Source organism: Chiloscyllium plagiosum, chromosome 6 (assembly GCF_004010195.1).
Source record: "Chiloscyllium plagiosum isolate BGI_BamShark_2017 chromosome 6, ASM401019v2, whole genome shotgun sequence".
In the NCBI taxonomy this organism is placed as follows: domain Eukaryota; kingdom Metazoa; phylum Chordata; class Chondrichthyes; order Orectolobiformes; family Hemiscylliidae; genus Chiloscyllium; species Chiloscyllium plagiosum.
The window spans coordinates 87,216,001-87,242,836 of NC_057715.1; the positions used below are offsets into that span (position 1 = coordinate 87,216,001).

Below are 26,836 nucleotides of genomic sequence, written 5' to 3' on the forward strand. Positions count from 1 at the left end.
TGCTGAATGTGGTTTTACATCAATACATTTATATGTAAAAGTATGCCTACTATGAAACTATAACTGACAGAAGGAGAACGCACATCATGGTTAGTACAGGTTAGAATATAGAACAATACAGCACAGAACAGGTCCTTTGACCCTCGATGTTGCACCGAACTGTGAACTATTCTCAGCTCGCCCCCCCTACACTATCCCCAAATCATCCATGTGCTTATCTAAGGACTCCCTAATGTGGCTGAGTTGACTACATTAGCAGGTAGGGCATTCCATGCCCTAACCACTCTCTGCATAAGGAACCTGCCTCTGACATTATATCTTAAATCTATCACCCCTCAATTTGTAGTTATGGCCCCTCGTACACGCTGACATCACCATCCTAGGAAAAAGACTTTCACTGTCTACTCTATGTAATCCTCTGATCATTTTGTATGTCTCTATCAAATCCCCTCTTAACCTTCTTCTTGCCAATGAGACCAGGTTCAAGTCTCTCAGCCTTTCCTCATAAGACCTTCCCTCCAGACCAGGCAACATCCTGGTGAATCTCCTCTGCGCCTTTTCCAATGCTTCCACATCCTTCCCGAAATATGGGGACCAGAACTGTACACAATATTCCAAGTGTGGCTGCACTAGCGGTTTGTATAGTTGCAACATGATATTGCGGCTCCGGAACTCAATCCCTCTATGAATGAAACCTAACACACTGTATGCCTTCTTAACAGCACTATCCACCTGGGTGGCAACTTTCAGGGATCTATGTACATGGACTCCAAGATGCCTCTGCACATCCACATTACCAAGAATCTTTCCATTGACCCAGTATTCTGCCTTCCTGTTATTCTTCCCAAAGTGCATCACCTTACGTTTAGTTGCATTGAACTCCATTTGCCACCTCTCAGCCCAATTCTGCAGTTTATCCAAGTCCCCCTGCAACCTGTAACATTCTTCCTCACTGTCCACTACTCCACCAACTATAGTGTCGTCTGAAAATGTTCTAATCTATCCACCTATGCCTGCGTCTAAGTCATTTATAAAAATGACAAACCGTAGCGATCCCAAACTAGATCCTTGTGGCACACCGCTAGTAATTGGACTCGAGACTGAATATTTTCTATCAACCACCACTCGCTGCCTTCTTTCAGAAAGCTAGTTTTTAATCCAAGTTGCTAAATTACACTCAATTCCATGCCTCTGCATTTTGTCCAACAGCCTACCATGTGGAACCTTATCAAAGGCTTTACTGAAGTCCATGTATACTATGTTAGCTGCCCTCATCTACACGCTTGGTCACCTTCTTAAAAAACTCAATGATGTTTGTGAGACATGGCCTGCCCTTGACGAAACCATGTTGACTATCTGAAATCAAATTATTGCTTGCTAGATGATTATAAATCATATCTCTTATAATCCCTTCCAAAACCTTGCCTACAACAGGAGTAAGGCTCACTGGTCTATAATTACCTGAGTCATCTCTACTGCCCTTCCTGAACAAGGGCACAACATTTGCAATCCTCCAGTCCTCTGGTACCAAACCTGCAGACACTGACGACTCAAATATCAAAGCCAAACGCTCTGCTATCTCCTCCCTAGCTTCCCAGAGAATCCTCGGGTAAATCCCTTCCGGCCCAGGGGACTTGTCTACTTTCACTCCTTCTAAAATTGATAACACCTGTTCGTAACTAACCTCTAGTCTAATATCTCGTACCTCATTCTTCTCCTCTACAATATTCTCTTTTTCCTGAGTGAAAACCGATGAGAAATGTTTGTTTAGCACCTCTCTGATCCCCACAGGGTCCACACTCAATATCCCACTTCTGTCTTTGACTGGCCCTATTCCTACTTTAATCATCTTTTTATTCCTCACATACCTATGGAAAGTTTTAAGGTTCTCCTTTATTCTATTTGCTAAAGACTGCTCATGTCTTCTCTTTGCTCTTCTTAACTCTCTCTTTAAATCTTTCCTAGCTGATCTGTAACTCTCCATCGCTTCATCTGAACCATCTCATCTCATCAACACATAAGTCTCCTCCTTCTTTGTAACAAGAGATGCAGTTTCAGTTGTAAACCACCGTTCCCTTACCTTATCACTTCCTCCCTGCCTGACAGGGACATACCTATCAAGGGCACTCAATATCTGTTCCTTAAACCAACTCCATATTTCCATTGTCTGCATCCCCTGCATTTTGCAACCCCATTCTATGCATCCTAATTCTTGCCTAATTGCATTATAATTGCTCTTGCTCCATCGATAACTCTTGACCTGTGACATGTACCTATCCCTTTCCATCGCTAAACTAAACATAACTGATTTATTGTCACTCTCTCCAAAGTGCTCACCTACAACTAAATCAAACTCCTGGCCTGGTTCATTACCAAGCACCAGATCAAGTGTGGCCTCCCCTCTTGTCGGCCCTTCGACATACTGTGTCAGGAAACCCTTCTGTACACATTGGACAAAAACGGATCCATCTGATGTACTAGAGTTATAGCATTTCCAGTCAATGTTGGGGAAGTTAAAGTTCCCCATAATGACCACCCTTTTCCTTTCACTCCTACCCAGAATAATTTTGCTAATCCTCTCTTCCACCTCTCTGGAACTCTGCAGAAGCCTATAAAAAACTCCAAGCAGTGTGACCTCTCCTCTCCTGTTTTTAACCTCAGCCCACACCACCTCAGTAGACGGGTCCTCATCAAAAGTTGTCTCAGCCACCTTTATACTATCCTTGATTAAAAGGGCCATGCCTCCCCCTCTTTTACCACCTTGCCTGTTCTGAATGAAAGATCTAAACCCGGGAACCTGCAACATCCATTCCCTGCTCTATCCATGTCTCCGAAATGGCCACAACATCGAAGTCCCAGGTACCTATCCATGCTGCAAGCTCACCTACCTTTTTTCGGATACTTCTGGTGTTGAAGTAGACACACTTCAAACCAGCTTGCTGTCTGCCAGCACATTCCTGTGACCCTGAAATCCTGTCCCTGTCCTTCCTACTCTCATCCTCCTGTGCACTGCAACTACACCTCTGGTTCCCATCCCCCTGCTGAGCTAGTTTAAACCCACCCGAATAGCACCAGCAGATTTCCCACCCAGAATATGAGTATCCCTCTGGTTTGAGTGAAGACCATCCTGTTTGTACAAGTCCCACCTTCCCCAGAATGAGCCCCAATTATCCAAGAACCTGAAACCCTCCCTCCTGCATTATCCTTGCAGCCACGTGTTCAGCTGATATCTCTCCCTATTCCTTGCCTCACTATCACGTGGCACGGGTTACAAACCTGAGATAACAACTCTGTTTGTTCTTGCTCTCAGCTTCCACCCTAGCTCCCTGAAATCCTGCCTTACACCCCTATCCCTCGTTCTACCTATGTCATTGGTACCTACATGGACAACGAGTTGAGGCTGGTCACCCTCTCCCTTCAGGACCCCAAAGACATCACGGACCGTGGCACTGGGAGGCCACACACCAACTGTGAGTCTTGTTTGTTCCCAACAAACCTTCTATCTGATCCTCTGACTATCGAGTCCCCAATGACTAACACTCTCCTCCTTTCCCTCCTTCCTTTCTGTGCAACAGGGACAGGCTCTGTGCAAGAGACCTGGTCTCCACTGCATACCTCTGGTAGGTTGTCCTGGTTCATGAATTTTAACCATTTTCTCCATTTACTGCCTCTTTATTTCTTCTTTTTTCTACTACTGTAGATTCTCTGTAATGTGTGACATTAATTGTAATACCTTTATTGGTTTGTGCATTTTTAACACTATAATTTCAATGAGACATCACGCTCAGCTTCTATACAATTAACAACTCAAAATTTAAAATCCCAAGTTACATACATCATGGTCAGCCAAATGGATGAGCAGGCAATTTGTGACTATTTCCTTCTCAAAAATGCTCTCCGCTTGGTGTCTGGGTTTGTGGAAAAACAACCAGACATGACTCACTCTCTGAATTTCTTTTACTCATTGCAGGGAATAGGTTCATTTTTTGGCAAACCACCCACATTGAATCTGATAACGTCTCTAAATGCTCCCCATTTTGAAATCTGCCAGCTTTTTCAAATACTGTAATGAAGTTTTGCACAAAGATAATTGCAATTTGGTTATCATCTGTATGTAGGAGAATGGGTTTAATTTGATAATTCTTTCAAAGAGCAGGCACAGACATGAACACATACCAACATACTAAATAGAAGAAGAAATTGGTCACTTGGCTCATTGAGCCTGCTCTTCCATTCCAAAAGATCATGGATGATCTGTTCGTTTCAAATTTCACATTTCTATCTATTCTCAATAACCCTTGATTCCCTTACCTAACAAGACATTATCTACCTCCTTCTCAAAAATATTCAATGACTCTGCTTTTGCTGACTTCTGAGGCAGAGCGTTCCAAAGCTCTCAGAACAAACATCTCCTCAATCTTGGTCCTTTTCTGCTGTGCTATTACATTATTATATCAGGTTTAAGTCTGTATGCCCAGGATTAGACAGCAACTCAGGTAAAACTGGAAGGACTTGAACTGAGGAACACAAAAATCTCTTTTAGTGACTTATTGTTCTCCTGTTAAAGATCAGGAAATAAGCATCAGAACACCATTTAACCACAGTTCAGAACTTCCCACGCACTCATCTGTGATTTCCGACCCTTTTATTTTATGCTGGGAAATCATGGGCAGCATATCAATTCCAATTCATGCTGCCACAGGGATAAGACTCCCACTGACATGTCCAGGTTTGTAGAATCTTACTAATGAAAAATGTATTTATCAAATAATCTGTTAATATCTTTTCATGATTAATTTTTATGGAACGTAAGAAAGGACAGTTTCTATTGTATAAACTGTGACATCTTCAAGCACTTCACAGTTGGTAAATTACTTTTAAAATGAAGGGTTGGGCTTTACCAACAAAAACAGGTTGGCCAAACGGCATGTGTAGGCATCAGGAATGTATTCAAAACCTTTACACCTACCCTGACATTTTTTTAGTAGTGGGAGCGCCTCACAGGGAGTAAGCCAAATTTGTTCTGGCAGTCTCCCAGTGAGCTCCTGATGGTTGGCACAGGGAGTGTTGTCTATTTTTGTGGAAGCTCCAACCAACAGAGACATCCCCGGCAGCAATAGTTATCTCTTTTGGCAATGGTACAACCTTCCCAACTCACTGGAGCCTCACAAATTGGCCTCAGTGCCTCCCATAGTGTGAGTTTACCTCCAACACGGTGCTTTCATCTAATCCGACAATGCTTATGTTATTCCCTAAAGAAACTGGGTGTGGTTGCCATGGTATTAAGGATTCAATACTTATTGGTTAGCTGTTATGAACAAACATTAAATTAACCAGTTGCATAGGTGCCTGGGCTAATATTAAGCTATTATGTTACAACATACGAGAATGCTTTCAGTAGAGTGTCATGCTTCAATGATCTGAGGTAAGATGGCAAATGGGAGTTTTAGACCCTCAGGTCATATGCTAATAGACTAGTGACATTATTAGCCTGTCTTTTAAAGGCACACTGACCGTGAGACATGACACAAACCCCAGAGCACACTTCCCTGATTTTGAGGGTGCCCGGCCGTTGAGATGTCTTCAGCTTTTAGTTGTCATTGTTTGTGGTCATGATGCTGAGGATGCTGAACTGTTGACCCTCTGATTACGAAAGCAGATTTGAGGGGGCAGTGGAGGAGGAAATGCAACTGCATGTCCCACTGCTTATTGTTATGTGTTGACCCTCACTTTCAGACCCTGCTGCTGTGCAGAATTCTATTTGTCATCAATTGTTTAGTAAATAATAACAGTTTAGTAAATAATAATATTAATAATAAGACACTCTGAGCTGGAACTTGCAAATACCAAACTGCATAAGTGAACACTTATTCTGCTCTGGTAACTATGATTGAGGGTTGAATGCTGACTAACATATTTAAAGAATTACTCCATCCTTCCACTTTTATGAATATTACTCAATTTAACATCCCACTATACAGAACTCCTTCAGAACAGTACAGCAATGACAACTAGTTTCTATGGTCATGCTGTGGAATTTGGCATGAACCCACCAACTTCAGACTTGGAAGTAAATAACTTACTGAACCAAAGTGCCATGTGTAAGAGGGGGTTAACACGGTTCTCTTGATGTTTCAAACAAGAAGCTGGTTTTGGTACTTCATATGATTTTGTCAATAATTCTCTGGGCCCATCAAAATGTATCTCAGTGATCTTTTAGTTCTTTCATTTTAAAATTAAGCTTGTACTCGATTGGCCCAGTTTGTTGGATGCCTCCTTTGTGAAGTAGTGTGAAGACAAGTGCCTAGAACAATCCACTGCTTGGTGACTCTCGGCCCTGGTGGTCCTAAGCTACAGAAAATACAGAAAATAAAGACATATAATGCTCACTTATAAACTCAAGGCTATAATAAACCTTTGTCTTCTCTTTTTAAATAATTAAGAAGGAATTCTAAATGTATCCAGAGAGTAAAATCATATTGTTTTGTTTAGTAATGTTGTGCTATATTTTTGTCTTTTTAAAAAATTCTTAGGTAGAAACATCTCCTACAACCCCTCAGTTTGTTGATCGCAATATCTACAAATGGGATGTTAATGGCACAGGAAAGTTGCTGAAAGTCAAAGGAGTAATGGGCCAACTGCGTAAGGCTCAGTGCACTGATTACAGCACTATCAGACAAGAAATTCACCTCTTGAAGAATACACATGCCACTCACTTCCAATTCTCCCTCAACTGGTCACTGATCCTACCGACTGGCAACACCACACAGGTGACCAGAGCAAACCTGCGCTATTATAAATGCTATGTCAGTGAGCTTCTACGTGTGAATGTTACTCCGGTCGTTGTTCTGTATCATCCTACTCTTGAAGATCAGCGTTTGCCATCAGTGTTAGAGAACAATGGGGGCTGGATAAACCCAGAAACAATTCAGGCTTTCGTGGAATATGCCAGGTTATGTTTCAGACAGCTGGGAAACAAAGTGAAGTTCTGGATAACAATGAGTGAGCCAAATGGCATAAAGCACATAGTAGCACACAAACCAAACTTCACCATTTTAGGCCACAATTTAATCAAAGCACATGCTTTAGTCTGGCATCTCTATAACAATGAATTTCGTAAGACTCAAAAGGGGCAGATCTCAGTTTCCCTTCATGCTGATTGGGTAGACCCGGCCAACCCTTTCTCTAGGAATGATATAGAAGCAGCTGCTCGAAGTTTAGAGTTTGATATCGGTTGGTTTGCAGAGCCTATTTTTGGCACTGGAGACTACCCATTCATCATGCGAGACTGGCAGAGCCAAAGGCAAAACACTGGATGGCACAATTCTTATTTGCCTTACTTCACCAATGAAGAGAAAGAGCTAATCCGTGGCGCTGGTGATTTTGTGGCATTGAACCACTACACAACTCATATTATACATCTAGAAGGTCAAACTGGAGCCCAGACTGGTTATGAGTTCAAAGTGCAGCACCTGAAAGATACTACCTGGTTGGCATCACCAGATGGAAAAGCAGTTGTGCCAGGAGGTTTACGCAAACTCCTCAGGTGGATAAAATCAAAATATGGCAACATCCCAATTTATATCACATCGAATGGCATTGATGATGATTCACCCTCCAAAGACAAGTTGCGTGTTTACTACATTCAGAGTTACATTAACGAAGTTTTGAAAGGTAAGCCATTTGTCATGTCTTGATTTAACAAATGTACATGTTTTGTTGGAAGTCTAGTGCTTGTGTGCCTGCTACTTGGAATACTGGTGTTTATCTGTGCCCTATCATTGTCAAACATTTCCTGTATATCCAAAATTTCCTGCATATGCAAAATATTACCAGAGATTATTTGAAAAATTAAACATGCAGTTGTTCTCAACTTTTGTAATGTGCTTTCACCAATGTTAGATTGTTATTTATTTGTTTGTTTTTGCAATTCACTTGCACTGAAATGTTTTAGTTCATCCCAAGAAGGATTCTCTATTCTGTGGATGAAAACTCTTTCTGTCTCTTTCCACCTCAGCAGTCTTTGTTGCTGATTTTCCTGTTTTGTTTGATTTTGTATCTTGTTTTTCTTTTTGTTTCTCATGTCTTCTTACATCAGACAAGTGAATTCAAGTTAATAATTGGTCTTCTTTAGCTGATACCCACAATGTGATTGAAGCTTTCTCAAGTTCTCGCATCCCTATCTTTACAACAACTTGCATTTGTAGAGTGGGGAAACATATCAGAACTCCTTACAAAGGCAAGAGAAAGATCGAGTCATGAGCCCAGAGATATGTTTTAAGGGGGCTATATTAAAGAGGACGAAGGTGGGAAAGCAAAATGGTTTTACAATGTTCCAAAGAACGGGAAGATCAACTGAAGTATTTTGGTGTCAATATTAATTCTCTACAAATAAGTGGGTTTTGAGTCCATTAAAATTGGGTCCAATCAATTTGCCAATGATTGAGCAGAATGTGTAAAATGGAAGTGTTGGGGCATGCAGCTGGAGAAAGGAGCATGAAGCAGAACCATGGAAGCATTTGAAAATTTAGTTCATGCGTCTTGAAATCAATACAGTAGAATGTTTCAAAAGCTTTAACAATGAGAGCTAGGAGGTAAAGAGTCACCATAGTCCCAGACTGCTGCTCTTTTATCAGCAAGAGATGACTGGTGGTGTTTTGACCTAGGGTCACCACACCTCAGGCTAAGGGAAAAGGTGGAGAAGGAGAGTCCTTCATGGTCACCTTAGCCTGTGCAGGAATTGAACCCACATTGATGGTGTAACACTGCATCACAAACCAGTCATCCAGCCAACTGAGTAATATACATTCAAGACTTCGTGAGAGAGAACAAATATTACAGAGTCAGAGATGAGGTTAAGTTTGAGACAGGTGGTGTTGGAAAGTCACTGATGACAGCATTTGAAAAATCAAAAGAATGGAAATGTGGGTTAGGATTCTGACAGCAGACAGGGAAATTTTGAAACAAATGGATAATATTCTGGAGGTGGAAAACTGCATCTTGTTAGGATGTGAAGTGAGAAGGGCATTTTAATGCTTAGCAAATCATAAAATGATAAAGCTGGAGTCAATGCATGCAGGTGCTGGAATGAACCAAAGACAGTTCATCAATGTTTGCAAGATTCCTTGCTTATTACTTTATATCTTTATTAAATTTCTTCTGTCACTTCCTCCTGTTTCCCATAAAAAAAAGGTTTTGGTTGGGCTTTGGGGTGACCTCTACTTGAGGATTGATGACCCTTGTAATACTTGAAATGTTTCTTACGGCCCAAAGAGGGAGTCAGGGATTTCTCAGTTGATGCAAGTTCCAAGGGGAGCAGTAAATATGTCCTCTTGATGTGGAAGTGGGAGAAGTAGTGAGTAGAATATTTGACAACTGGGAGAGGACGCAGACAAAAGATAAAATGAAATCACAGCAAAAATTGGTTCTGTGTCAAAATCCTCTTGTATTACCTCAAGGGCTACCTTCCATTTGAATCACTAAGCTATTGTTTGAGGTGGATGGAGGTGGATAATTGCACTTTAAGAAAACAGCAGGGCACTCTTCCACTGACCTGCCTAACATTCATTGCCTAATCCAATTTACCCCTCATTGCCATTGAACTGCTGATTTTGAATGTACATAAATGAACTGACACATTTATATCTACAATAAATAGCATGACTGCAGGTTGAATTCATTTTATAGGAATTGAGAAAGACATAAAAAATTAAACTTTATTGTGCGTGTTGATGGATTGTCTGTTCATTATAAAACTTGATTGAAGTTAGCTGGAAGAAAATATAGTCCTGTGTTTAATGGAGAAATGATCTGACATTGCCTGCTTTGAATACTTGCCAAAGCTGTGATGTCCTGAAGATGTGCAAGACAGCAAATATATTCAAACTCAGGCCCATTTTTACAAAATGTTCACATTGTGGTTGTGCATGTCATGCAATTTACCCTTTCATGCCTTCAATTTGTTTTCCAGCCTTAAAATTAGATGGAGTAAACGTTCGCGGGTATTTTGCTTGGGCCTTAAGAGATATTGATGAACCAAACTATGGCTTCTACACTTCTAATCGAGCAGCTAAGCTCTCTGTTGGACATTACAGAAGAATTGTAGATAATGGCGGATTTCCAACATCAAAAATCACCAGTACAAAATGTTATCAAGACTTAAATTCTTCTGCAAAATGCAATCCTTCATTCTTCAGAAAACAGTTGCTAATTTTTGCATTATGTATTTTAAGTGTTTTTACTGCAACTATGTTTTTAATTATTTATTATTCGACAAAAAGATGCAGAAAATATAAGTAAAGCATTCTATTTAAAGAGGTATTAACTTGTCTTGAGGAAGGCACTCATCTATAGTTTTCCAAGAGTGATATGTAAAGAAATGTTCTTTCTGGTCAATAATCTGACTTTAATTTTTCATCTAATTTTCATTTTCCTTCTAAAAAGTGTTAAACAATTCTGTCTTAAAGGCAGTGACTCAAATTTGTAGTCATTCAATAAGTAATGTGACTAAGTCTGGATAATAATTACATAATTGGCCATTGAGCAATATTATAGTCACGCCATTCTTGTCTTCACCCTACAGCCACAAACACAGGGGATCATTTTAATTTTGTGTTTTGAGTGGTAGCAAATTGGCAGCAAATTTTACTCTTTCCCACTTTCTATTGAAGTCAATAAAAATTGGGAAAGTCAGGGAAAGACATAATACATGGTCTGCTGATTGAAGTTGCCTGTTTTAGACAATTACCTCAAATGTCCCTGAACACTCTTCAGCATTACATAGCTGTCAAGAATAAGGATGTCACCTCCTTCACACAAGGCTATCTGTAGCTTCCAAATGAACAACTTGCTTGTGATCAGCTAACTCAGGACACACCAGAGATCAAATATGGATATCTCTTAATCAGCAGCAGGTAATGAGTGTAACCATTGACCAACCATGCCTCCTGTTGATGTAAATTTGAGGAATATAATACATGTAGTATAAATCACTTTAAGCAGAACAGGAGTGTCAAAGAAGTGATAGAGTTAGAACTTTAATGCAATCTTTCATCTGTAAATTTAGGTCTATACCCAACTCATGATTCCACTTTTTGTTTTCCATTTATTTCAACATAGAAGATATAGTGTACCTGCAAATCTAAATTTCCAATATGTATGTGAAGCACCAAGATCTCAAGGGGAGTTGATGGCCTCGTGGTATTATTAGACGATTCAGGTAATGTTCTGGGGACTTGGACTCAAATCCCATCATGGTGGAATTTGAATTCAATAAAACTCTGGAATATAGGGTCTAATGTTGACCATAAAATAATTGCTGGTCATCAGGAAAAATCAATCTAGTTCACTAGTATCTTTTGTGAGGAAGGAAATTTACCATTCTTATCTGGTCTGGCTTACGTGTGATTCCAGGCCCACAACATTGTGGTTGACTCTTAACTGCCCTCTGGATAATTACAGTTGGATAACAAATGCTGACCTAGCCAGAGGCACCCTCATCCTGTGAATGAATAAAAATAAAAGTCAAGAGCACTAAACACTATAAGTTATTTCTCAGCTTATTAATATCTTGAAATATATGAAGAAATGTGGGGAGGTCCACTGTGCCAAAGTGCTATGGAGCAGATCTCTCAGCTGCCTACCATTGATCCCAGCCCAAACTTACATAGGGCAGACTTCCAGCACCGGTAAAGGAGCAAGAACAACATTCTCCTCGGGTCTTTGGCCACAAGGGTTCTGGAGAGAGTACATAAAAATAATGTTACCATTGCTGGAAAGACCGAGAACCAGGGATCACAGATTAAAGGTAAATGGCAACCAAAAGGAAAAGCGACATGAAGAAAAACTATTTTACTAAGCATAAAGTTGGGATCTGAAATGCACTGATTCAGCATAAGATGGAGGTAGATTCAACAGTGGCTTTTACAAGGGAATTGAATAATTACCTGGCGAGAATAATATGTAGAATTGCAAGCAAAAGGCAAGGGAATGACAGGAACCAAATCGCTTATGCTGATGGACACAGGCAGGATGGATGACCTGGTGTGCTGGAACCATTCCATGAATCTTTAGTTCTCTCTTCATTGCATCAGTCACCAGAAATATGTAGGACTACTCATTCATAGCATGCATCAGTGCCTGACCACGCTACAGTGGGGAATGATAACAACTCTATTCTGTATTTTCTAATGTGATCATTAATTCCATACATTGGACAGGTTGCCAGGGGCAAGAAATAACTGATTGGAGAGGGATAAAATTGATGAATGTCAGCCAAGTCATACTTACAAGCAATCTAATTGTGGGCGGCACGGTGGCACAGTGGTTAGCACTGTTGCCTCGCAGCGCCAGAGACCCGGGTTCAATTCCCATTGGAGAGGGATAAAATTGATGAATGTCAGCCAAGTCATACTTACAAGCAATCTAATGGCTGGGAAGGTTCTGCAGTTGTTCAATTATTTCTAGTCTGATTCTTGAGAGAATTGAGGTACAGCAAAGTATCAGACAAAGGATCAAGACATAAGGCATGTATCAGAAACTTAATGATAAATATATACTGTTATGTGAAAGGCATTTGCCATTCAGATGTTTGTGTAAATCCCCCAAGCCATCCTCGAAAGTGTTGTTTCTTTTAGCTGGACACAAAATATTTTTCACTTGCCCCCATTTCTATATCTTTGTATTAAAATGTTGATTAAAATAGAATACTTTAATTTAATAATTCCCAGCTTAACAAGAACAAGTCTACTCAGTTTGCTAATCATATCATTGTAAGAATCTACTGCAGATTAGGTAAAGCCTTTTATTCCAAGTAATGTAGACAGCTCTGCATTGCCCTGTCATGAAAAGAAGTGTGTACAGGTATTTAAAAATGAACTGATATATACTTAGTTGAGAGTGTGGAGTTGGAAAAGCACCGCAGGTCAAGCAGCATGCGAGGAGCAGAAGAATCAACGTTTTGGCCATAAGCCCTTCATCAGGAATGATTTCCAGCACCACACTCTTGACTCTGATCTCCAGCATCTGCAGTCCTCACTTTCTCCTAGTTGATATATCTTTAACATCCTTTTTCAACTTACTGCTATAAAGGGTCTATTCTGATGCATGTACATTTGATAGAAACACATTGGCGACTCTTACAGGAGTCTGAGTATTAAGGCTATGGTGAGATGTGTAGCAGAATCAGGTGATAAGTTCATTGAAGCCTGTCTCTATGTGAAGATCATCTCTTTTCATCTTTTCTGCTTTTCACAAGTGGTAGTGGTGAGATGCTAATTGACACTCATTATTAATTGTTAAATGCCTTGTTAGCACCACAATTTGCCTTATTAATCCTCAGACCCCCATCTTACCATATTTACCAAACAAGCTAATTTTCAGGAAACTTTGACAAGGAAAGCAGAGTGTATACCTGACCAATTCAGCTTGTTGCTTGCTCTGAATTATCTCTACATTACCTGCAACCAAACAACAGCTCAGGGCACAGCATTCAGTCATTGGCTCCAGCTGCAGTCACTCCTCCTCCATGGATACTGGCATCTGACATGCCAGTTCATTACTGTATATCCATCCTCACACTTCTACTATAGAAGCACAGAAATGCTGGGCGTACCAGCAATGCATACTGAAAGGCTGCAGAAAGTCACTTTGCACACAGGGATAGGTACCCGCCTCTGTCACTTAGTGCCTCCTTGCATGTTCACAGCACCTAGGCCTTGTCTTGCTGCTTAGCACAGTCACACAATCAGGCGTCTTGCCTTGCTGCATTTCATTCCTCACTTTAGGGGCCCAGATATTGGATATGGCAAGGTGCTATGGCAATCTCACACCTACTCCATGTGCCAGTAACTTACATGCCAAACATGCTGCACGTGCAGCAAGCAACCATTTATCCAAATCCTTCAAATCCTTGGTGAAATTCGTCAAGGGGTCCTAGCATAGTAAGTTGTGGACAGCCTCCAAGGAAATGGTTATGCTCAGGCTTCTGGTTTTGGTATTGTTGTTCAGGGAGTCCATGGCTCTGCTGACCAGGGTATGGGCCACTGTCAGTCCATTGACTCAGTAGAGACAAGTCTTGGGGTGGTTGGGGTTGTGTAGAGCTAATGAAGTTGGGAGATGTATTGGCACCAATCAGGGGTCTGGGCACATCTTACCTGTGTCTGCCTGCCTACTCATGTTGGTTGAGGGGTTGGGGCATGATCAAGCCATTACGTCTGTCCTGAAAACCTAATGGGTCAGCTGTGAGGTTAGGAGTCTGAAATTGCCACCACAGATATGGTACTGAGTCTTGGCACATTAGTCGTTGGGATTGGGGTCTACAGCCTCTTGGCAAGGGTTCAGCACATTTGTGAAGGGGGTGCAGGAGGATTTCAAAGGGAATGATACTGTAAAATGTGGCTGGGAAGGATGCGATGAGAGAGGGAGGGAGTGATCTGTGGTCAGTGGTACCCTGGCTTTGTGACAATTGTATATGGGAGAAACTTAAATTAGCACAACCTTATAGGTTAGAGTTAGAGTGGGAAGGTTAGGCAGGTGTACGGCCAGGTTTAGTGGAAAGTTTGTTAGGTGTGAATCCTGTGGGGTTAACAGGTTGGGCCAGTACAAAGGGGATGTTGATAATTGGAGGCTCATGGAAACTCTCAGGCTGGGACTGGGAACCACTGGCAGAGGAACACTTATTGTTTCCTGTCATTGTACTGGAAATTGAAAGTGCGCAATGGGAGGACAATTGCTTTCTGGAATAATTGGAGTGGGTGTAGTAAGTGTCTCAACTTGTGAGGGAGAGAGCTGCAGAACGTACTATTCATTATGGTGTTCAAAGTCACTGGCCCCTGAAAGGTATCGCATTTGGGCCTGTAGGCTACATACTGCCTGGTCATTCCACAGCATTGATCCCTTTAGAGGCAGCATCTCACTGGCATTGCTACTGCTAGTAGCTAAGCCCTGTGTACAAAGGGATCCAAATGTTAGAGATCATTAGGGAAGCAGATACATGAAAGGTACAGTCAACAACATTGTTGTACAAAGTTCAAATAACAAGTGCCACCGAAGAGCCTCAATGTTATCTTCTTTCCTTCCCTTTAACTATGTCTAAGTTTCACAGCTGGGTTGAAGAGATCCTGCTTTGATGCAGACACCACTGACCTGGAGATTTGACGGGACGATCCTGGGTAACTTGTTCTGGATGAGCCGGGCTTAACAAGGGTTTTCTTACCAAAAGCAAATTGATCCTCCGCAGCTTGAACTTACAAAGGTCAGGGGATAGGGGGTCATCAGGCAGGTGAACTTTGGACATCAATGTTGTTGACTGTACCTTTCATGTATCTGCTTGTGAGTCTTTCACTCCAGCAGATAAATGTATTTTCACAACATCCAGCAACAGTACCTGGCCATATTGTAGGCCTCATGGAAGGACATTTATGCTGAGCATCTACCACATAAGCTACAAGCTGCAGGAAGCAACTTGTATTTGTGGCATTGTGTGCTACTGGCACCATTGACCCTCCTATAGAATGCGTACAGTGTGGAAACAGGCCATTCGGCCCACCGAGTCCACTTTAACTCAAAAAGAGCATCCCACCTAGACTCACCCCCTACCCTATCCCTGTAACTCTGCATTCCCCATGGCTAATCCACCTAACTTTAACATCCCTGGACACTATGGGCAATTTAGCATGGGCAATCCACCCCTAACTGGCACATCTTTGGACTTTGGGAGGAATCCAGAACACCTGGAGAAAACCCATGCAGACACAGGGAGAATGTGCAAACTCCACACAGTCACCCAAAATCAAACCCACATCACTGGTGCTGTGAGGCAGCAGTACTAAACACTGGGCCTCCCATAATGATCTCTAACATTTGGATCCCTTTGTACACAGGGCTTAGCTACTAGCAGTAGCATTGCCATTCAGGTGGAGAGAATGACCACCCCGACAGTGCCGAGTGGAAATTGCCTTGGATGAGAAATCTATATTGGGCATCCCAATTGTACATGCTCCCTCTGCTCTATTATGGGCTGCCATTCTCTGCAATGAGAAAACGGGGGAGCGGGTCAGGAATTGTGTAAGATTACAGTAGGTTGAATGGGTGGTAGTCCTGGTCCATGTGGGGATGGTGTGGATGCTTTGAAGGACGAAGGAGGCAGTATGGTGAGCATGCCAGGTTAGTGGTATGGGAGGTTGCGGGTGCTGAATGAGTGATGGAAGTTGTTTGAAGCGATCATGGAAGTGGTAGCATTACAGTGGTATAGCTGGTGCAATACCGGAGGCAGTGTGTGTGAGGTGACAGTCTGGCACTAATTCTGGCAGAACAGGAAGACCTTCTTATTGCACTTCTGACAGTCCCTCTATACCTTGGAGATGGCATCGACATGAGTGGCAGCTTCAGATTACGTTTGGCAGGATCCAGCATCTTAATGTCATCTGCCAATCCTCCAGGAGATGTACAGCCCTTCTCTGTACGATCCGATCCACCAGGACTTCCAAGTCCCTGACAGAGAATTGTAGTACCATCTTTCCCCATTTCTAATATTTTCTGACTCTGACTGAGCAGTGCAGCTTCAGAATACTAGCACCTGTTGAGGTATACCACAAAGTTTTAATGAAGGAATGCTAGTGTTTCACTGAATATCAGCTGACTGGCAAGTTGTTATGGGAACACCATGTGATAAGGTGGGGCAGACATCAGACATGAGATGCTGTAGGGATGTTGTAGACAATTGATGAGCTGAGTTTGGCAAGATACGGAGAAACCTACCAGTGTCAAACTTCCCAAAAAGTCAACACAACTCAGACTTAGCCAAAAAAAACAAGATTCAGTCCATGATCTAATAGGTTGATAACAGATCAAGAAAGTTCAGACACAGGCAGCTGAGAGAAAAGATAGGAAATCAATGATGAATAATGATTCTAACACAACAGTGTATGATTTAAATTGAAATAAAAAGTGCTGAAAATATATTTTTAGATGTGCATATTTTTGTTAAGTTTGCTTATTGTTCTTTGTAATGAATGTGCTCTGTAAATAAAAGTTTTCCTTTGTAAAATATGCATGTGACATAATTAAATTGACTGAAAAATGTTAATTAAAAAGTGTAACACCATTGCTGTCTGTTTTCTTAGTTTTGTTTCTTTGAACCAGTTATCAAATTGTTAACTAACTACCCAATTGTCCCAAGTAGTCAAATGTAGCTACAGATATCACTGGCTCATTCAGAACTCAAATGGTGCTTTTGTTTTCCACTTATGGGAAATTGTGGTGGTAAGCTGCGGTTTTGAAATGTTGCAGTCCATGTGTTGTTGGTAGACCCATAATACCATTAGGGTGTTCAAGAATTTTGACCCAGCTATACAGAAGAAATAGCAATATATTTCCAAATCAGAATGAGTCTGGCTTGGAGGTGAACTTGCAGGTGGTGATGCTCCCAGATGTCTGCTACCTTTATCCTATTAGGGTTTGGGATTTGGACGGTGCTTCCTAAGGAGCCTTGGTGAGTTTTGCAGTGTATCTTGTAGATGGCATACATTGCTATCTCTGTGCAAGTGGTGGAAGGACTAAATGTTTGAGGATGTGGTGCCAATCAAGCAGGATGCTTTGTCCTGGATGGTTTCAAGTTTGAGTGCTATAGGACTACTTAGACCAGTCAGATGTATGGTCAGGTGGATAGGCTTTGGGGAAATGGGTGATGAGGCACTTGCTGATGAATTCTTGGTCTCTGAACAAGCCATATAAAAATAGTGGCTACAAGTCACTATTTAGTGGCTACTATTCAATGGTAATCTCTAGGATGTGGGGTTTCATTGATGGGGTAATGCCATTAAATGAATATGGTGCTGTAAAAACAACAGGCCAGACAGCATTCAAGAAGCAGGAGAATCGTTCCTGATGAAGGGCTTATGCCCAAAACATCTATTCTCCCACTCCTCGGACGCTGCCTGACCGGTTTGGTTTTTCCAGCATCACACTCTACTCTGATCTCCAGCATCTGCAGTCCTCACTTTTTCCTAATGCCACTAAATGTCAAGGGATGACAGTTAGAGTCTCTCATTTGAAATGGTCTTTATCCAGCATTTGTGTGGTACAAATATATAACTTGTTACTTATTGATTACCACTAAGGCTACCTGGTTTTTTTGAAGTGCAACACATCTGAAGCTTGACACAACCAACTCCCATCCTTACAATCGAAAGATTCAATCACAGCCTGGGAATGCAGAAAATGATAAATGAATAAATATAAACTAACATTAACCATTGGCTGGAGTCATGCTATACCTTTATGCTGAAATTGTGCCTTAAATGATTTATGTTTATAAAGTCATGTTACTGTATGATGTAACAATGGGGGAGTTAATGTGGTTGCGTATGTGTGGTGTGTGAAAGGACAGAGAATGTTCTTGTGCCGGATAAAGCATTTTAAGTATTGAAAATAGTCTTTAAAACTCAAAGCTCCTGCCAGCTCCCTATAATTAATAAGCTTCTTTTCAAAACGAACTTTTACATTCACTTCTGAAATAACTTAATATTACTGAAATAATGCTTACAGTGAAGCATTTCCCATTGTAACAATACAGAGAAAGATTACTGGACTGGGGGTTGGGGGGAGCACAGGTGGGGGCTCTTAGAAATACATTTAGAACCTACAAGGTGTTATTTTAAAATGATTTTGATAAGAGTGCAGTAAGAAAGAGATGATTTCAGGATTTTTTTCCATGGACTTAATTTTTTTCCCTTTTCTCCAAGAAATGATTCAATAAGTTTTGGTTCCATATGTTAATTCATCTCATAAATCCTGCACTGGCCAACTTTTAACAAATATACTGTTTCCACTTCAATGAGAAGTGAAGACAATGGAGTGCAGGTTTGGTGTGGGGGTTTTCAGGTATATGCTGCTCAAACTGGGAAAACAGATTCTAAGATATGTGTCAAATATTCAAATGGCAAGTTGGAACACTGTCCAAGTATGCTGAAAAATGTATGATTGCTCTTATACTTGTTGCTGTCTTGGCTGAATAGTGGCTCCCCTGCCTGAATCAGAAGTTTAAAGATCACATTACACTTCCAAATCTTGAGTGCATAGTCTAGCCTGATAGTTCAATACAACATTGATAAAGTAATGCAATGCCTGAGGTACTAAGTTTTGGTTCAGATTTTAAACCAAGGTCCATCTACCCTTGCCAAAGTTTGCAAAAGATACTGTAGCCCCTTTTGCGATGCCCAGAAGCAAGATATTATACAAATACAAGTCATAACTTTTTAAAACTGTTATAGTGTGGCTTCTCTCTTTAGTCTCCCCTGTTCTTGATCTTTCTTTTTTCTGGTGGTAGAGGACTGTGGTGTTGGACGAAAAGCAGCCATATTGACAGCTGACTGCAATTTGGGATGTTGCTGCCTGAAAGATTTGGCTGATGACCCGCTTCCTATCACTTCACATTTTGCATCACAATATCCATCTTTTACTTCCTTCTCTCGCTCCCCGTCCACCCTCTTGACATTTTAAAGTACCCACTCAACCCTAGCCCCTCAAACTCCACCACTTATTTGGAGTTCCTAGCTGAGGGTCATCCAGCTGATGCTAGATTCATGGTAAAAATGAAAACTGACTTGCTACATATTAATGTCACTGTACAAACTCTACATCTGAAGATATTCAAGTGTTATTTCAGTACATATGAAAACACCAAAATCTTCCATGTGACTAATACCAAGAGATCCTTACTTATATGATGTAATCTTTATTAGTGCATTTCATAATGAGGAAAAATAAACTTTTTATACAAGAAATAATGAAACTTTTAACCACAAATATTCTTAAATGTATCAGGTTCTCTCACTCTAAATATTAGATAAACATTATTTACAGTCAAAACAAATCCAACAAATGAGGTAAAAATGAGGTATAAATAGTTACATCCTTAAATAAAACTCCTGGTCATACTGAATCCCAATCAGAGGCATAATACTATGTTGAAAATATGGCCCAAGTGGAACCACTTGACTCATGCACATATAAAGTGACTACACTCAGTAAGAATACATGATTTTTGACTAAATATGTGGCACTAACATAGTATTTTTTTCACTATTGTTTACCAGTAATTGCACCATGTTGTATATGAAAATAATACTGTAAAAATGATAATGTGCTTTAAGACATGCCCGGTATAACTGGTGTACAATGAAGACTGCATTCTCTGCAGAAAAAAGTTTTAATAAGATTTCAGTAAAAATATCCTGTTTTTGCTAACCCAGAGTGAACAATAAATTACTGAAATGCATAATTACTTTTTAAATACATACTTTCATGGTTGCTGGAGGAAAGATCCAAAGACTTCATGAAATAATCTATCTATACATGCACATTATTCTCAGCTCTGTTGCTTTTCTTGACTATTTCCATCACAGATAAAGTCAAGCTAAAACAGTGTCAAAGCAGATCTGACCTCAAAAAGGTCATTGTGAAATTGGCCTTGCTGTGCAAACATCTGGCTCACAATAGCAAAAATCATCTTAAAATTCTATGGCAAGATTTGGGATCCAAGAGCTAGAAATACCAGCTAGACAGCCAGGCATCACAGCTAAATGTTAAACGCTTAAAATATAGATACAGAATATATATATTTATACTTCATATAGATTTTTATTATCTACATATATAAAATAAAAATGTTGATGCTTCTCAGAAGCACTTATTCCTTGGACTGTGCAAAGCACAGTATAATATTCTGTATGGATTTATGAACCTCAAGTTTTACACATGAGGCCCACTATAATTAACTAGACTTCAGGCTTAGTTTCCACTGAGTATACTTGGATAAATTAAAAATACAAATATTCAACAGTGACTTTTCAAACAGCTCTAGATGCATGGTTTTATACAAATCTATCCAGCAAATAGCACAGGAATTGCAGAAAGTTTTAATCAGGCCATGAAGAAAGGAACTGCAATACAATACTATAAAATCTAGCTATGGATGATGCTGATCAGCAGCACTGGTGTATTTGCAATCTAGAGGAGAACTATGACAATCAGGACAGTAAAGTACCGTGAACAGCCTTGGCAAGTTTATCACTCAATACAAAAAAAAATTTACAAATGTCTTTGCTAGCAAGGAAGCCATTCACCATTACTGTGAGCTATTTATATATTTGCCTTGAGGAATCAACTTTCCCATAAAATGGCTTCCCTTCCAATATACAATCTTCCATTTTAGATTTTGGTTTCTGGACCTTCTGAATTTATAGGCTGAAATGAGTTTCTGATCCTTCCAGCATCTGCTGCACAGAGATATCCAAAGGCTTTATTGTACCATTCTGGAGTCCGACCCCTAAAGACATCAAGATGTTTAGATATTAGTTAATGAATTCTCTCAGACTGAGACAAATGTACATAAATATTGCAGCATGAAACAGTGTCAGTCTGCAGTTAAATTTTGGAGTTAACAGCATGCACTCAGCCACAATGATAGACCACAAAAAACAAATATTTATTACATACTGGAAGAAAGACTTATGCTTTTTAAACCAGAAGAATATCCACACTGTTTTAATACACCATCGAAACAGACATAGCTATAAACTAGAAAATAAAAAGAGAAAATACTGGAGGTGTCCAGATTTCCAGGTACATAATAAAGAACAAGTTCACATTTTGGGTATATTTCATGCTAAGATTTGAATGAACAGTATGATCTGAATGCTGACCTACCTTCTACTATCAGATGCTGATTCATTAGCTGTGTGTTTCCAGCAGTTTCAGTTTTTACTTCATTTAGATAGTGATGTTACATTCAATAATAAATGGTTGGCAGTAGAAAGCAGTAACTTAATTGTGCCGTACAATGAGATCATTAAATCAGTACACGGAGGCTTGAGCATCAGCAGAATTATAAAATTAACTTACCACCTTGAAACACAATGCCCGACACCTTTCTTTGTACTGTTTTTTGGATTGCTTCTCTTGATATGTTCTGCAATCTTAGTTCAGGATGTCCATACAGAGGCTTTTGGTGCAGGAGCAGGCCAATCAACTGGACCATGGCTGATCTGGTTGTGGCATCAAATCCATTTTCCTATCTGCTGCCCAATCAACCTCATCCCATAAATCCTCAATCACCTTTTCTAGTGAAAACCTAAATCCTTTAATAAACTTACTCATGCAGAACTTAGTGGATACTGGCTAAGTTCCACAAGCTAATGATTTTCTGGGGAAAACAGAAAAGTAACTTTCATCTTAAAAGAGAAACATCCTGATCTCAGGCAATGACCATCACCAATAACAGAGACAGAGACAATCTAACCACTGCCCCAGATACTTAACAGTGTTACTACCAAATCTACCTCTATCAACATTGTGGGGGTTACCACTAACCAGAAACTCAACTGAACCTGCCATATAAATACTGTAGCAAAAGAGCAGATCAGAGGCCAGGCATACTGCAGCAAGGAACTTACCACCTGACTCCCTGAAGTCTATCCTCTATCGACAAGACATAAATTAAGAGTGTGATAAAATATGCCCCATTTTCCTGGATTAGTGCAGCTCCAACAATACTCCAGAAGTTTGACACCATCCAAGACAAAGCAGCCAGTTAGACTGGCACACATTCACAAACATTCACTCTCTCCACCACCGATGCTTAGCAGCAGTGTATACTATCCACAAGATGCAATGCAGAAATTCACAGCTCCTCATACAACCACTTCTACCTAGAAAGACAAGGGCAGCAGATACAAGGGAACATCACCCTCCGAAATGGCATTGTGGGTTAGTCCTTACAGCATGAGGACTGTGGCGGTTAAAGATGACAGCTCACCACTACTTTGTCAAGGGCAATTAAGGACAGATAATAAACTGCTGGCCAACCAGCAATGCCCACATCCCAGGAGTGAAATTAAAAAAACCCTCAAACAATGCTTCTATCTGGTCTCTCTCAAAGGGAAAGGCATCTACCTGCACAAACCAATTAAATCCTCACAGGGATTTTGTCCCTTATTTTTAATTACCTGAAAGCATGTATCCTATAGTTCCCCACTTCATTCTCCATGGTCATGCCTCAGTCAAAGTTACCTTGTCAACCAATTATCACCCCATTTCTATCATATAAATTGTTGACAATATTTGAAATTTGGCGTTCTTGAGTTTTTCCTGAACAGTGCAAGACAAGATCTCTCAGTGGCACGTGTCTCTCTTAAATAATATTCAAATATTTATTCCTGCACATCTGGATAATGGAGAGAGTTATTGAAGAATGAAGGTGAACACTAAGACTTTTCTCATTTTTTGTCACTGTGGAAGAATGTTAAAATTGAAAAAGAATGCTAAGAGTACAATAGCTCAGTTACCTCAGATCTGCTCTGCTTATGTGCGTCATTCGTGATTTTCCCGAGCCACATGGCTCAATCAGCCACTGACTGTCAATAACCATGGCTCGGACTCCACCCACCAAAGATGCATCATCGTGTTCTATAGAAGTGGCCACAAGTGCACACGTTCCCTTTGGTAAATCGGTCCTCCATGTTCTGAAAGAGTCAGAGATAAAAACTTTTTTTTTTAAAACTCAAATTTACAAGAGAAAAGTAATAAAAATGTTTCTTATATCACAATGCCCAATAAGATAGAGCCTTATTAACATAATTGAAGCTTCTGGTAGTCACAGATTTAGTTTAGTTTACCTCCCATTTAATTGATTAAATAAATGAACACCAAATTCAAGATGACTAAGCAATATGTTTGGTTTCCATGAATATTCAAAATTCTAATATTATTAATAATATTAATGTTTGTCAGGTATCTTGGGCAAAATCACCATAAACATAGAAAACAGGAGCAAGAGTAGGCCATTCAGCCCAAGTCTGCTCTACCATTCAATATGGCCACAACTGATCCTCTAACTGAGGACCATATTCCCTGCATCTTTATCACCCTTGACAAAGTCAGGCGTCTAATACATCTATAGTTTCACCAGTCTCTCAGTGAATAAGTTTCTCTCATCTCAGTCCTAAACAATCTATCCCATATTATAAAATTGAAAACCCTTTTCGTTAACCCTCCAGCTAAGGGAAACATCATCCCTGCTTCCAGGTTGTGAAACCATATTAGAACTTCATATTTTTATACATTTCAGTAAGATTCCTTTTGTCCTTAAACTCCAGTGACAAGCTTACCTGACCCAATCTCTCCTCATACAACAACTCTGCTATTCTAGGAACCCGATGAGTGAATCTTCACTGTACTCTTTCTATGGTGGGTTTACTTAGGAAAGCAGACCAATAGTCCAAGTGTGATCTCATCAAAGTTCTGAATAGAGCAGTAGGATACCTCTGCTCCTGATCTCAAACCCTCTTATAATGAATGGCAACATGCAGTTTCCCTTCCAATGTGATTTCTGCACCTGCATGTTTACTTTCAGTGTCACAAAGTGTGGCACTGGAAAAGCACAGCAGCCCAGGCAGCATCTGAGGAGTAGGAGAGAAGACGTTTCAGGCATAAGCCCAAAAGTTGACTCTCTTGCTCCTTGGATGCTGCCTGACCTGCTGTGCTTTTCCAGCTTCACACTTTTCGACTCTGACTCTCCAGCATCTGCAGTCCTCACTTTCTCTTGCTTGCTTTTGGTGAGTGGTGTAAAAGTACATTGTGTTGTGATACATATGACATACCCAGACCGAACGGTGATGTTGGCTAACAACAAGCCAGTTCTCTTTTAGACTGTGTAAGCTTTAATACTGCTGTTTGAGAGAATGAAGTTATGCAAATATAATTGTTACAGTTACACCCCTGGTGGCACTAATTTGGATGATTTGCATTTAGGGAACCTGGGCCACATTTCTGCAAAGAATAGATTAAACCTTGCTTGAATGCAATGCTATTCTTTTAGCTAAATTTTTGTTCCTTTAGTTCAGTCAGAAAAGTAGATGCAAGTTAAACAAGACATAATTGCCTTTTATGTTTGCATTTTTTTAAACCTAAAGTTTTTAAAGTCAGAAAATATGGTCCATCCTTTAAGGTTGCATCAAAATACAGTGCTGGCATTTTCACTAGTTGGTGTCCTTAATGCTTGCAAGTATGTTTGTAAAGAGACCTCAGTGTGCTTCAGCAGCTGCTATATTCAAAGACCTCCCTGCTGAAGATGCAAGCCCATTATTTGGATTAACACTTCTTTCCTCATATCCCTTAACACCTTTAATGAACAGACATCTTTCAATTTCAAATTTAAACATACAAGTGACGTGTGATAGATTTAATTGTAAGAGGTCCAGATTTCAGCCATCTTGTGCAGAGGTATTTCCTAGTTTCACTCCTGAAAGTCTAAATTTTAGAGTCAGACCCAAGTACACTAGTTTATGCTCTCTTTTTGCCGACGCAATTTGTTCCTCTTTGATCTTCTAAGTTAGATGGAATTCTAGTTTGTGGAGCCTCAACTTAACGTGGAGCCCAGCTATTCTGCTGCTGCATTTATAGTGTACTCTCTCCAGGCCAATACAAGCTGTGGTGCCAATAGCTTTTCTCAGTACTTCAAATGTGGTCTAGGTAGACCTTTCTACAGTTATACCAAGGCTGCTACCGCTTTATAGCTAGAGGACTAGGGTATAAAGGCCAGTATTCTGGATTGTCAGGAAGAGCACAGCAGTTCAGGCAGCATCCAAGGAGCAGGGAAATCGACGTTTCGGGCAAAAGCCCTTCATCAGGAATAAAGGTTTCCAGCATCTGCAGTCATTGTTTTTACCTTATAAAGGCCAGTATTCCATTAACATCCTTAAGTTTCTGTTCTCATGGTTTAGTAATCCATGTACATGAACACGGTCATTGGGAGAATTGGGAATGAGGCAAATTTAAATACAATTATATTTCCCCTCTTATTTCCAAGAGTCATTCCATGATTTTCCCTTTTTAATCTAGTTCTTAAAGCGGAAGGGTTTCCGTAAAAGCTATGTTTTTTTATTCCTATTTGAGATAAACCCACAGTAAAATCTGGGAACCCAGATTGTAGCTTCAGGGTGCAGGGCCTGGAGTGTAGGGAGGTTAGGAACATGGCATCAATTTCCAAGGAGGGTGTCTGTAAACAGGAAAGTGGCTTGAAGTGTGTATACTTCAATGCAAGAAGTATACGAAATAAGGTAGGTGAACTTGCAGCGTGGGTTGGTACCTGGGAGTTTGATATTGTGGCTATTACGGAGACATGGCTAGAACAGGGACAGGACTGGCTGTTGCAGGTTCCAGGGTTTAAATGTTTTAGTAGCGTCGGAGGTGGGGGTAAAAGAGGGGGTAGTGTGGCATTGCTTGTCAAAGATAGTATTACAGAGGTGGAAAGGACGATGGATGAGGACTTGCCATCTGAGGTAGTTTGGGCTGAGGTACGGAATAGGAAAGGTGAGGACACCCTGTTAGGAGTCTTTTACAGGCCTCCTAATAATCCTAGAATCATTGAAGAAAGGATAGGGAAGGTGATTCAGGAGATGAGTGACAGTAATAGGGTGGTTGTTATGGGGGACTTTAACTTTCCTGATATTGATTGGGAAAGCTATAGCTCAAGTTCGTTAGATGGGTCAGTGTTTGTTCAATGTGTGCAGGAGAGTTTCCTGACACAATATGTAGACAGGCCAACAAGAGGTGAGGACAGACTGGATTTGGTTCTGGGTAACGAAATAGGCCAGGTGTTAGAATTAGAGGTAGGTGAGCACTTTGGGGATAGTGACCATAATTCGGTGATTTTTACACTCGTGATGGAGAGGGATAAGTGTGTACTACAGGGCAAGAGTTATAGCTGGGGTCAGGGAAAGTATGATGCGGTGAGGCATGACTTAGGATGCGTGGCTTGGAAAAGTAGGCTTCAAGG

At 40.5% G+C, this 26,836-nt stretch overlaps 2 protein-coding genes across 2 annotated transcripts in view; one reads left to right on the forward strand and one right to left on the reverse strand.

Moving 5' to 3' along the window:
- The window catches only part of kl (klotho), an 84,176-nt gene extending 71,876 nt beyond the window's left edge, over window positions 1–12,300 (forward strand). Inside the window, exons 4-5 of the mRNA XM_043692063.1 lie at window positions 6,534–7,674; window positions 9,971–12,300. Coding sequence (XP_043547998.1) covers window positions 6,534–7,674; window positions 9,971–10,299 — 1,470 coding nt within the window. The 3' untranslated portion in view covers window positions 10,300–12,300. The remainder of the gene's footprint in view (window positions 1–6,533; window positions 7,675–9,970) is intronic.
- Window positions 12,301–19,720: 7,420 nt separating this feature from the next.
- Window positions 19,721–26,836, reverse strand: part of LOC122550797 (stAR-related lipid transfer protein 13-like) — a 28,244-nt gene continuing 21,128 nt past the window's right edge. The window contains exons 4-5 of the mRNA XM_043692064.1: window positions 23,346–23,522; window positions 19,721–21,328 (exon numbers count right to left, since the gene is read on the reverse strand). Coding sequence (XP_043547999.1) covers window positions 21,211–21,328; window positions 23,346–23,522 — 295 coding nt within the window. The 3' untranslated portion in view covers window positions 19,721–21,210. The remainder of the gene's footprint in view (window positions 21,329–23,345; window positions 23,523–26,836) is intronic.